This window comes from Physella acuta, unplaced genomic scaffold (assembly GCF_028476545.2).
Source record: "Physella acuta isolate Inbredline_101_S28 unplaced genomic scaffold, ASM2847654v3 ptg000335l, whole genome shotgun sequence".
NCBI classification, from domain to species: Eukaryota; Metazoa; Mollusca; class Gastropoda; family Physidae; genus Physella; species Physella acuta.
The window spans coordinates 1,040,868-1,053,301 of NW_026731854.1; the positions used below are offsets into that span (position 1 = coordinate 1,040,868).

The 12,434-nt window shown below is 37.9% G+C and overlaps 1 protein-coding gene across 1 annotated transcript; it reads right to left on the minus strand.

Annotated features, from left to right (window-relative positions):
- Positions 1 to 6,482: 6,482 nt before the first annotated feature.
- LOC131940897 (cytochrome P450 10-like) lies at positions 6,483 to 9,456 on the minus strand. The gene is made up of 4 exons (XM_059299803.1): positions 9,267 to 9,456; positions 7,654 to 7,876; positions 7,198 to 7,379; positions 6,483 to 6,685 (listed from the first exon to the last, which is right to left on the minus strand). The coding sequence occupies exons 1-4, from the start codon at positions 9,454 to 9,456 to the stop codon at positions 6,483 to 6,485; spliced, it is 798 nt and encodes a 265-aa protein (XP_059155786.1).
- Between the last annotated feature and the right edge of the window lie 2,978 nt (positions 9,457 to 12,434).

A 12,434-nucleotide genomic window follows, 5' to 3' on the forward strand; every position in this document is an offset into this window, starting at 1 on the left:
TGGCTACACACAATGTTCTAGTGTTTACTGGGCTAAAGTCCGACTGAACTTTTGTATCAGGCCGACTAGGCTCTATACCAACACATACAAGTAGGGGCCCCACCAGTCCCACCGACTGATTTTTATATCAGGCCGACTAGGCTGTATACCAACACATAGACTATGTAGGGGCCCCACCAGTCCCAGCACACCATCTATATCTGACTTAAGCTGTTGTAAATCATATAAAAATACTTAAGTCAACAATCGTCTCTCAATAAAAGTTGGGCAACGATCTAAGAAGCGTGACGAGGAAATTTGGCGCGAAATTTTAAATGTTATCTGACGTCACACATAAAGTAGGATGCTTTAAACTCAGTAAAGATTTCTACTTTTGGATCACACACATTTTACACGTTACAGCTTATTTTGTTATGTATTATAAGTGTTATAAAATACATACACATTTTTCAGGTGTCGGCTTATTTGTTAGTTGCCTGTTATAAAATGTTTCACATATTCACCTGTTTGTTAACTTTAAAAAATAAAAATTACAAATAATTTAACAGCACAGTTAGAAAGAAAAAAACGAAAGAAAAATGAAATGAAACCCTAACCCACAAAGTTCACACTACCATTCAATGAGGTAAGTGTACTACAGCAGTCGCTGGAAGGCGGGAAACTTCTTTACCAGATGGTCAGTTCTAATGTTTGATTTATTCTGCAGCCGTAAATAATATACACAAACACATCATTATCATGTAGCTAACCGTAAATCATATCAAAATTGCAACTTATACATAAAGGACCAATCACATTCACCACTTTCACAACTTAAGGGACGGATCCACTTAAATAAACACACACTACACTGTCATAACCTGAATTTTGCAAAACACATTTTCCACCCACCTCGATCTTTTTAGAAATAAAAAAACGAAAAAATGTATTTAATTTTTATTCTTTTGTGAAAATATTATACAATTAAACGACATTTAACACATACTTGTTATCGACAATAATTGTATAACAACAAACATTTATCGACAACAACCTTCACATAATCACGTGGTATCTGTTAATTGCCAACTATTCAGCGAACTCTGAAAACTTACAAATCATTCCCGGCTGATCGATCTATTGTTCTCTTATGTAAACGAAAGTTCGAATAGGTGCATAAGAGGGACCTCAGCATCTGTTACAGCCCTCATACCGTACACCTCAGTATTTGTTACAGCCCTCATACCGTACTGCTCAGCTTTACTTTCACATGACACAGATTGTCTGTGTTGTGAATCAGAGTCTGCACATTCACATTATTACAATTTAATGTGACATGCGAACAATTGGATGCGACCACACTTCTTCACCAAATGTACAAAAGCTATGAGTTATTTGCAATCAGCATGAAACATTTTTACGAAATGGTTTGAATTTTTTTAACAAAAGACTTAAGCACATATTAAAAAATGATAACATGATATAAGTATGACGTGGATAAAATTATTTGATTTCCTAAATTAAAAAAAAATCACAACCTAAGAAATATTTTTTTCTAATTTTTTTTTTAATCAGCGAGCGCTATCAATATCAGATTAATAGTTTTTTTTTTAATATCACCTTTTTTTAGCTCTTAAGCTCATCGCGACAGTGATGACGCGAGTGTAATTATATTTTACACAAGTAGCACCCCTAAATTGTTATGATGTCTGCAAATTATTTATCATCTGATGAAAATATTGTTGGTCCCTATTCATGTTAATATATTTACACAACTTTGTAATTGAATTACATCAACAATATAATTATTTTAAAAACTGTACAAATTGATTGTTTTCTTTTGGCTTGTATAACAGGAAAGTGATAAGATTACTTTAATTCTGTAAACTTAAATCTGAGTGGCACTTTTGGGTCAATAAAAACTCTGTAGACGAACTCTGTATTCCAAGACTCTGGTTCTAGCTCTATCTTCAACTTCTGCAGAACCTGCAACGTCAAGTACGTAAGGCGTTTCATTCAGCACTTTGGCGATAATTGTTTTATCATAGACATTCCTTTTTTTTTTACGAAGAAATGGAATCTACAACAGTTAATATAGCTTTTAGCTTGTCATTATAAACCAACAAACTTTATATAGATGCACCATCCGATTTTAAATAAAAGAGCATATAGGTAAAGCCAATGATTTTTAACAAAATGACCTTAATTTTTCTCTCATTCCGTCACCGAATTTGGCAAATACTTATAAAACAATGTCCCTAATTCCGTCACCAATGATACCAATTACTTCTCAAATGAAGGTCCCTTCAAAAGAAGCTAGCGAACTACGTTGTATCAAACAGGTGTATGACGTCACTCTCACCTTAGCAGCAGCCAGGTAAATCTCCTGCACGGCAAAACGTCGGCCAACACAGTTACGTGGGCCATGGCCAAACGGCAGGGCGGCCATTGCGTGAAGGCTGTCCTCCTGCCGGGTGTCCGCGTCACGTGACCTGAGCCACCTCTCCGGGAGGTACTTGTCGGCCTCCTCAAAACACTCTTTGGTTGCTCGGGGGTTTCCTAGCATGATGGGCGTCTAGGAGGTAGGAGGAGTAGAGTTGAGAGTAGTTAAGTAGGTGAGCACAGTCTAAACACACACTGACTGAACACGCACAGCCTCAACACACACTAACTGACAATACACACTGACTGAACACAAACTGACTGAACACACACTGACTGAACATATACTGAAAACACACACTGACTGAACACACACTGACTGAACACACACTGACTGAACACACACTGACTGAACACACACTGACTGAACACACACTGACTGAACACACACTTACTGAACACACACTGACAACACACACTGTCTGAACACACACTGACTGAACACACACTGACTGAACACACACTGACTGAACACACACTTACTGAACACACACTGACAACACACACTGTTTGAACACACACTGACTGAACACACACTGACTGAACACACACTGACTGAACACACACTGTCTGAACACACACTGACTGAACACACACTGTCTGAACACACACTGACTGAACACACACTGACTGAACACACACTGACTGAACACACACTTACTGAACACACACTGACAACACACACTGTTTGAACACACACTGACTGAACACACACTGACTGAACACACACTGACTGAACACACACTGTCTGAACACACACTGACTGAACACACACTGTCTGAACACACACTGACTGAACACACACTGACTGAACACACACTGACTGAACACACACTGTCTGAACACACACTGACTGAACACACACTGACTGAACACACACTGTCGGAACACATACTGACTGAATACACACTGACTGAACACACTGAGCACACACTACACACACTGACTGAACACATACTGACTGAACACATACTGACTGAACACACACTGACTGAACACACTGAGCACACACTACACACTGACTGAACACACACTGTCTGAACACACACTGACTGAACACACGCTGACTGAACACACACTGACTGAACACACACTGACTGAACACACACTGACTGAACACACACTGACTGAACACATACTGAACACCCTGAGCACGCAAACAACAAACTGAAAACGCCCAGACAACACACCGAATACTTACTTAACTCACACAAACCCCACAAATATGAACATACTAGATGGGTACCTAGTCGCATGACTCAAGAAATTTAAACAGCTTGTAAAACTGTAGCCACTTAAAAGGTTTGAACTCACCCCTGCTGGCACCCTGTATCCCCCCAGCACTACATCAACAGGTAACACACGCCCAGTGCCGCTAAGTGTGGGGAAGTGCAGCCTGCAGAAAACAAATTCTTACACAAACTAACTCAAGATTTTCTGTGTTAAACTATACCGATGTCAACGATCTGTTATATCTTTATAACAGTTTTAAATCGTGGATTTTAACGAACTAAATAAAAGAAATAAATCGTTACTACATCTTCATCGAAAAAATAAAAGTCCAGCATGTTAAAAGCATAGCAAATATAAAGAGCAATTAGCACAAACTAAAATAATGAACGATATTATTTTTCTGTTTTCGCATTTATTCGATGCGTATTTCTTTGCGCATTTTTCCGTTGCGCATTTTTCCCTTGCACATCTTTCTGGGAACTAAAACAAACTTGCTTTGCTGGAACATTCCAAACGAATAAACATCACACGATTTACCCAGACAATTATTTTCTGTCTTCTCTTAACTAATATGTCATAGAAAAACGCCATGTCAAAATTGAGATGTAATAACTAAATGCCATAAATTAGATGTCACAACTAAATGCCATAAATGACATGTCAAAAACAAATACCAACTGACCTGAAAGATTCCTTGACACAAGCCTTCAAGTAAGAAAACTCTGACAACGACTTAGACGTCACGGGTCCATCTCTACCGATGACGTCTAAAATTTCCTTACGTAATATCTCTTGTTTTTCTGGGTTTTTGGCCAAATTGAAGAACAAAGTTTGGATATTTTTGGCAGTCTAAAATTAGATGAGAAAAACATGCATACTTAACAAAATTCATTGAATGTAATACCCTAGGTTATTTAATCTGTAGGATACAATCACCCTTCATTCTTTACTAAAGTATAACTGGCCAAATACGATCTGCAAATGTGGCTGACCTACTAAAGTACGGTTGGTCAATACAGATCAAATGTGGCTGACCTACTAGAGTATGGTTGGCCAAATACAGATCTACAAATGTGGCTGACCTACTAGAGTATGACTGGCCAACTATAATTCTCTGTCCTAGGCCACAATCTCTTGCAGATTGGCTCATCCACTGCAGTGGCTATTGGCCATTACTAGCATCCGTTATCTGCTGATTTAGGATTCCTTATCTCTTTTGGCGTTTCATTTTAGCTACAGTCTGATGATGTAGGTTGGTGTTTCTCGCATAAATAAATGTTTGCCGTCATCTCCAGCGAATCTGATTTAACCCTGGGACAGATGGTTTAGCGGATGGTTGTCGCTTATATTGTCTAGACAACTCATCTATAGAACCCTCCATAGATTACGACTGTCTGGACATTCTGTAAGGTCATCGTGGTTTTAATTCAAGACTCGCTTCATTATGTTAAGGTTGTATTGAAGTGGACATTTTAACATGCTGTAAGCCCTTAAACACTACACTTGTTATCTAAAGATGTAATTGATAAGTCATGTTGGACGGCCCATACAGCATATTTGTCATGTTAGACGGCCCATACAGCATATTTGTCATGTTGGACGGCCCATACAGCATATTTGTCATGTTGGACGGCCCATACAGCATATTTGTCATGTTGGACGGCCCATACAGCATATTTGTCATGTTGGACGGCCCATACAGCATATTTGTCATGTTGGACGGCCCATACAGCATATTTGTCATGTTGGACGGCCCATACAGCATATTCGCCATGTTGGACGGCCCATACAGCATATTTGTCATGTTGGACGGCCCATACAGCATATTTGCCATGTTGGACGGCCCATACAGCATATTTGCCATGTTGGACGGCCCATACAGCACATCTGCCATGTTGGACGGCCCATACAGCATATTTGTCATGTTGGACGGCCCATGCAGCACATCTGGCATGTTGGATGGCCCATGCAGCACATCTGCCATGTTGGACAGACCATACAGCACATCTGGCATGTTGGACGGCCCATACAGCACATCTGCCATGTTGGACGGCCCATACAGCATATTTGCCATGTTGGACGGCCCATACAGCATATTTGTCATGTTGGACGGCCCATGCAGCACATCTGGCATGTTGGATGGCCCATGCAGCACATCTGCCATGTTGGACGGCCCATCCAGCATATTTGCCATGTTGGACGGCCCATACAGCACATCTGGCATGTTGGATGGCCCATGCAGCACATCTGCCATGTTGGACGGCCCATGCAGCATATTTGTCATGTTGGACGGCCCATACAGCATATTTGCCATGTTGGACGGCCCATACAGCATATTTGCCATGTTGGACGGCTAACCCCAGAGTTTGAACTCACCGAGTCTGTCCCAGCACTGTACAAGACGTCTATCATGTTAGATACGTCATCGTCCGACAACTCTTTCTCTGATGCAAGGGAGAGCAGCAAGTTCGGCTCGTCAGGATTAAACGTACCGTCTTTTTCCTGCTGTTTGATTATCTCCCTTGCTTTTATAGCGTGCTTCGCTGAGTTCCTAAAACAAAGATATTTAAACTACTGATCAAAGTTGTAACTGTTAAGTGATGCGATTTATATAGCGCACGTAGTTTGATAATTGAAAAAACAAAACAAATGAATTAAACTAAATTTTAACTCACAATAATGCATCGCTGGAAAGTGAAACATTTAATATTTAGAACTCAGAAGATTAAATTACAAAAGTACAAAGCACTCATGATATCGCCACAATAAAAGCACCCTCAAAGATAAAAGGTGTACATTATCATTAGCTCTCTCAAAGATCATCTCACTCACGCTTTAACAATATCGATAGCCCTCTCAAAGATCCGGTAAGTTTTGTTCCTGTACAGGTTATGCATGAGCGACTTCCCACTCATGCTCATGTGAATCTGCCTGAACACGGTTTTAGAAGCTTCCAGAAACTTGTTAGCCTCCTCGTCAGCACTGTTGTCAAGGTAACCAAGACGCTTGTTGAACGTGACGACGCCGATGCCTAGGATGAAGATGTTGACACATTTCTGACAGGAGGTCAATGCTGACACATTTCTGACATGACACCAGGACGGTGTTGACAACATAACAACAATACATCACGGTATCACAACGTAATCAAGTTATCAAATTTACAACATCACGATTATCTAGCAAAGACATCTAGTTCATGCATATACTAGACCAGCAATGTTAACAAACAAAGAAAGCAGTTAACCTACGAACAACTAAGCTGAACTAAAAAAGACATCTAGCTCAAGTATGTACTAGACCAGGGGTCTCCAAACTATTCAGTCCGAGGGCCGCATTAACTATCAAATTTCAGTTCGGGGGCCAGTTTGTTCCAGGCATGTCTTTGATTTACTGCGCAAAGTTCCTCATAAGCACCAACAAACAATTTTTCCTTGGACAAAAAGATCTCCGCGGGCCGGATGAGAGGACTTCGCGGGCCGCATACGGCCCGCGGGCCGTAGTTTGGAGACTCCTGTACTTGACCAACAAAGAGAAACCCACTCTCAGAGGCGTATCTATAAAACAGCTCCGACAACTCCTCTGGTCTCAGACTGTTGGTGGCCAGGATTTTGATGAAGTCGTCGGTCACGTGGTTCTGTTGCTGCAGGTAGTGAGTGGCTGAGTCGGCTCGCATCAACCGTTTGTTGACGGCAGAACGTAGGCGGTACCAGTTCTCTCCCTGTCTGAAACAGGAAGGTTACAGGTGATTATAAGGCTTATACAGGTGTGTTTGGTTGTATGTTGCTATATAAGGCTATACAATTGTGCAATTGTGTTTGGATAAATCTAGGAAGATTGTGATGTATATATATATATATATATATATATATATGCTTCTTCATGTGTAAATGTATGTGTATCTGTGTCTTAATGCCCAAGTACAAACAAATAAAAAACAATGGACAAACAGCTTAAGGGCTATCATGTGAGTTAGGTATAAGTTTCAAATCCACTTACTCCACCGTTAAAGTTTTGGTGATCCCGCGTCGTTTCTGATACACTTCAACCAACTCGACTGGTGGACGGTTGGGGTATTTGCCCTCGTTTCTGAAGACAGTTTCAATGTCCTTGGGGTCAGACACCATGACCAACTTCCTGCCCAGCTGGACCTTGACCACTGGTCCGTACTTGTCAAAGAGTGAGTCGACAAGTTTGTGGGAGGTCTCGGCCGTGTACTCAGCTATTTGATTACAGGTGGAAAGATTGGAGTCATTTTACAGGTGTTGGGGGTGAGTCAAGGTTACAATAGTGAGACAACTGTGTCAAGGTTACAATAGTGAGACAAATGTGTCAAGGTTACAATAGTGAGACAAATGTGTCAAGGTTACAATAGTGAGACGAATGTGTCAAGGTTACACTAGTGAGACAAATGTCTCAAGGTTACAATAGTGAGACGAATGTGTCAAGGTTACAATAGTGAGACGAATGTGTCAAGGTTACAATAGTGAGACAAATGTGTCAAGGTTACAATAGTGAGACAAATGTGTCAAGGTTACAGGTGAGACAAATGTGTCAAGGTTACAATAGTGAGACAAATGTGTCAAGGTTACAATAGTGAGACGAATGTGTCAAGGTTACAATAGTGAGACAACTGTGTCATAGTTACAGGTTGGAGAAATGTGTCAAGGTTACAGGTGGGAGAAATATGCGAGTCAATGTCACAGGTATGAGATAAATGTAAGTCAAGGATACAGATCAAGACAATCTTATCTTCCGCTAAGTCCGAATGGGTTGTCTTTACGATAAAAATCTACGAACTGAATCATAGTCTAAACGTAGTCAGCAATGACATGAGTCACTGAGCCGAAACACTGACTCAACACCTTCCCTGACTCAGCTTATAAAATAAACCGATACTTAACGAAATTCCAGGCCAAGTTCGTGATTTGATAGTAGAAATATTACCATATCCAGGACCACTGTGTACGTTTAATAATGGATACAGATTAAAAAAAAATTGGCGGAAATAAAAATGCAGTCTTTTCATGTAATATATTACGTTAGTTAACTATTTAAGCATTATTGTTAAAAAATGTTATTATACTTGTCATTGTATCATTATATCACTAGAACATGCAATTCTTACTTTAGCCGGGTTTCATGTGTATCGCTACAATCATCATTAAAATGCTACAAATGTATTGACGTATAGACTCACTGAAAGGTATAATGTGTATTGCTACAATCATCATTAAAATCCTACAAATGTATTGACGTATAAACTCACTGAAAGGTTTAATGTGTATCGCTACAATCATCATTAAAATGCTACAAATGTTTTGACGTATAAACTCACTGAATGGTTTGAAGTGTATCGCTACAATCATCACTAAAATGCTACAAATGTATTGACGTATAAACTCACTGAATGGTTTGAAGTGTAGGGCTACAATCATCATTAAAATGCTACAAATGTATGGACGTATAAACTCACTGAAAGGTTTGAAGTGTAGGGCTAACAACCATCATTAAAATGCTACAAATGTATTGACGTATGGACTCACTGAAAGGTTTGAAGTGTAGGGCTACAATCATTACAATACTACAAATGTATTGACGTATAGACTCACTGAAAGGTTTGAAGTGTAGGGCTGTGCCTATTAACGGCCAGGTGTAGATCCCCCTGGGGCCGGGCATCTCTTCAAACGGTTTCCCTTCTGTCACTGTGGTGCTGTACGACGTTGTTGACGTCATGACGGCAGGGTATTGTTGGACACACGTCTGCCACACACGTCGAATTGTGCCGGACGTCCGCAACATTTTGTATTTTGTTGGATGTTGTAGATATTCAATTCACTAACCCGTCTACCTAAAGAAAAATTCTGTATTTTGTTGGATGTTGTAGATATTCAATTCACTAACCCGTCTACCTAAAGAAAAATTCTGTATTTTGTTGGATGTTGTAGATATTCAATTCACTAACCCGTCTACCTAAAGAAAAATTCTGTATTTTGTTGGATGTTGTAGATATTCAATTCACTAACCCGTCTACCTAAAGAAAAATTCTGTATTTTGTTGGATGTTGTAGATATTCAATTCACTAACCCGTCTACCTAAAGAAAAATTCTGTATTTTGTTGGATGTTGTAGATATTCAATTCACTAACCCGTCTACCTAAAGAAAAATTCTGTATTTTGTTGGATGTTGTAGATATTCAATTCACTAACCCGTCTACCTAAAGAAAAATTCTGTATTTTGTTGGATGTTGTAGATATTCAATTCACTAACCCGTCTACCTAAAGAAAAATTCTGTATTTTGTTGGATGTTCTAGATATTCAATATTCACTAATCCGTCAACCTAAAGCAACAATTCAAAATACAGACATTATTAGATAAAGGCTATTTATAATATCGTTAGCAGTTTTACTAATTTTGCATACAACTGAATGTAGTATCATTTAAATCACTAGCTTTTTCGTTAGTTAAACATGTAAATATAAACGTTTAAATGAGTTGTACTTAAAATTAAACGTATTTAACCCAAGTATAGAGTTAGTAGATTGAAGTTCTAGTGGAAAGCGGTAGTTTCAAAACATTATAATCAGCATACACCTTGTAATTTATAAAAGTTAAAATTATAACTTAATTTAAGTGTGTGTAAAAATTATAATATATGTGGGTATTGTGTGGAAGGTTTAGAAATAGATCTCATTTTGAAGACGGGAAGTTTGTTGTAACAAATTCAGAATGATTAAAGTAGTGTATTAAGGAGGACTGTATAATTATAGCACACTCTAGACATGCAAGCAATCAGTACTGCAACCGATGCTCTAAAAAAATTATTAAATTCTCAACTAATGCACGCAAAATGGTTAAAAAAAATAGCACAAAGCTCGTTCATAATGAACTAATTACAAGCAACTTAGTCTGTGTTGATATGTATGTCTTTACTTGGACTGTGAGTATAAACACTAATTAGTTAATTTGTTACATACTATGTATTAACGGTTACAGCAAAACTAGAATAATAATATCATTACAACAAATACACTAACCAGAGAAAATTAAATGTACAGGATTAAAACACAACTTACGTGAGGATTTTAACACAACTCACCTGAGTAATAAAAAAAAACACACCTTACCTAGGCATTAAAACACACCTCACACGAGTATTAAAATCCAGCTTACTTGATTATTAAAACACAGCTTACTTAAATATTAAAACACTTCACACGAGTATTAAAATACACCTAACACGAGTATTAAAACACAGCTTACCTGAGTATTAAAACACAGCTCACACGAGTATTAAAACACAGCTTACCTGAGTATTAAAACACAACTCACCTGAATATTAAAACATAACTCAACAGAGAATTAAAACACAGCTTACCCGAACACTGCTCGCACACCATCGACCCAACACCTTCTAACTAGCGCCACCCTGATCTAGGCTAAGGTACGTCCAGTGCAGTTCAGTCAGACATGTAAATATTGAGAGTGGATATGTCGGTACAGTGACAGACGGTGAATCATCTCAATTCTCCTTCCCCTGCCTAGAATGACTCAACCCATTGGTCAGATAGTATTCTAAGGGGCTTAGTCAAAGCTAGAAGTGTGTGTGTGTCTATGTGAGAGGTTAAGTGTGGGCTGTGTGTGTGGAAGTGCTAGTGCATGAAACTGTGAGGTGGGCGTGGCTTGAAGACAGAAGTAAAAATGCAAGTCGTGCCATCAGATAGATCGAACTGGTGCAGTGACTTAAACACGTCATTTTTTCATATCTTTATGACGAGTTCAAAATGCTAACTTAACACTTTATTTATGTAGGCTTTTAACTGAATATTTTGTCTATGACTAAGTAAATTGTTTTTATAAAGATTACTTTTTAATAGCTCATTTTAAAGGGGGATTGTGTTTTTTTTTGCTTTCATATTTTGTGTGTCAATTTATCAATCAATTATCGAACTTTCGTTTCGGCAAGTATTTTCTTCAAGAATGAAATATTTTTACTTTATCCGGGGATACAATCGTAACATAAAAACAGAGAGATTATCAATGCAGTTGTCTTTCTTATGTTCTAAGAAAAAATCGCCTTGTGTTTAATTGTTTTAAATTTATACTCATAGGAACACAATGAATCTAGAAAAGAAATATTTAAATACATATTAGGTTAAAATATTAGTATACATGAAGTAACTATTATGTAGAAAATTAAATTACATCAAATGTTTCACAAATGTACAGTGGCGGAACTAGATAAAAAAGGTCACCCCACAACATGGTTTACTTATAGATAGATCTAATACAAAATGTCTAATTTATTTTTTTATTTAAAAAAAAAACAACAACCCGAAAATGCGAATGTGTAATTAAATGTTGATTCAATGGATTGGTTTTTCAATCTGCGTGGTGGGCTGAGGGGGTTTGGGCTTTAAAGTACAGTTAAAATACATTTGCGATTGTTTTGAAAATCTGTTTTATTTTATTTCTGCCGTAATACTTCTTAACATCGAGTCGGTCATAAGAATGTGAAACGTGAAAGCTTTGTATGTCTAATGGTTTCTCGTGTTGTTTGTTTTTATATTTTTTTTGTATTTATATAATTAATTTATATACATTTCCTTTTTATACTATGTCATTCTTTAGTATGTATTATTTTTTTATAAAAAAAAATATTTAAACGTACATAAAACCGAAATTATTTTTAATATATTCTTTTTGATTATTTGTAGAATACAGGATGGTACAGAATAGTTGTTCTACCAATACAAAATAGTACATATTACATTGAAAA

Coding starts and splice junctions, on each gene's coding strand:
- LOC131940897 (XM_059299803.1), bottom strand. CDS start 9,456: ATGTTGCGGACGTCCGGCACAATTCGACGTGTGTGGCAGACGTGTGTC. Junction 7,877..9,266: donor CCTACACTTCAAACCTTTCA/GTGAGTCTATAC, acceptor GTAATCAAATAG/CTGAGTACACGGCCGAGACC. Junction 7,380..7,653: donor ACCAAAACTTTAACGGTGGA/GTAAGTGGATTT, acceptor TTCCTGTTTCAG/ACAGGGAGAGAACTGGTACC.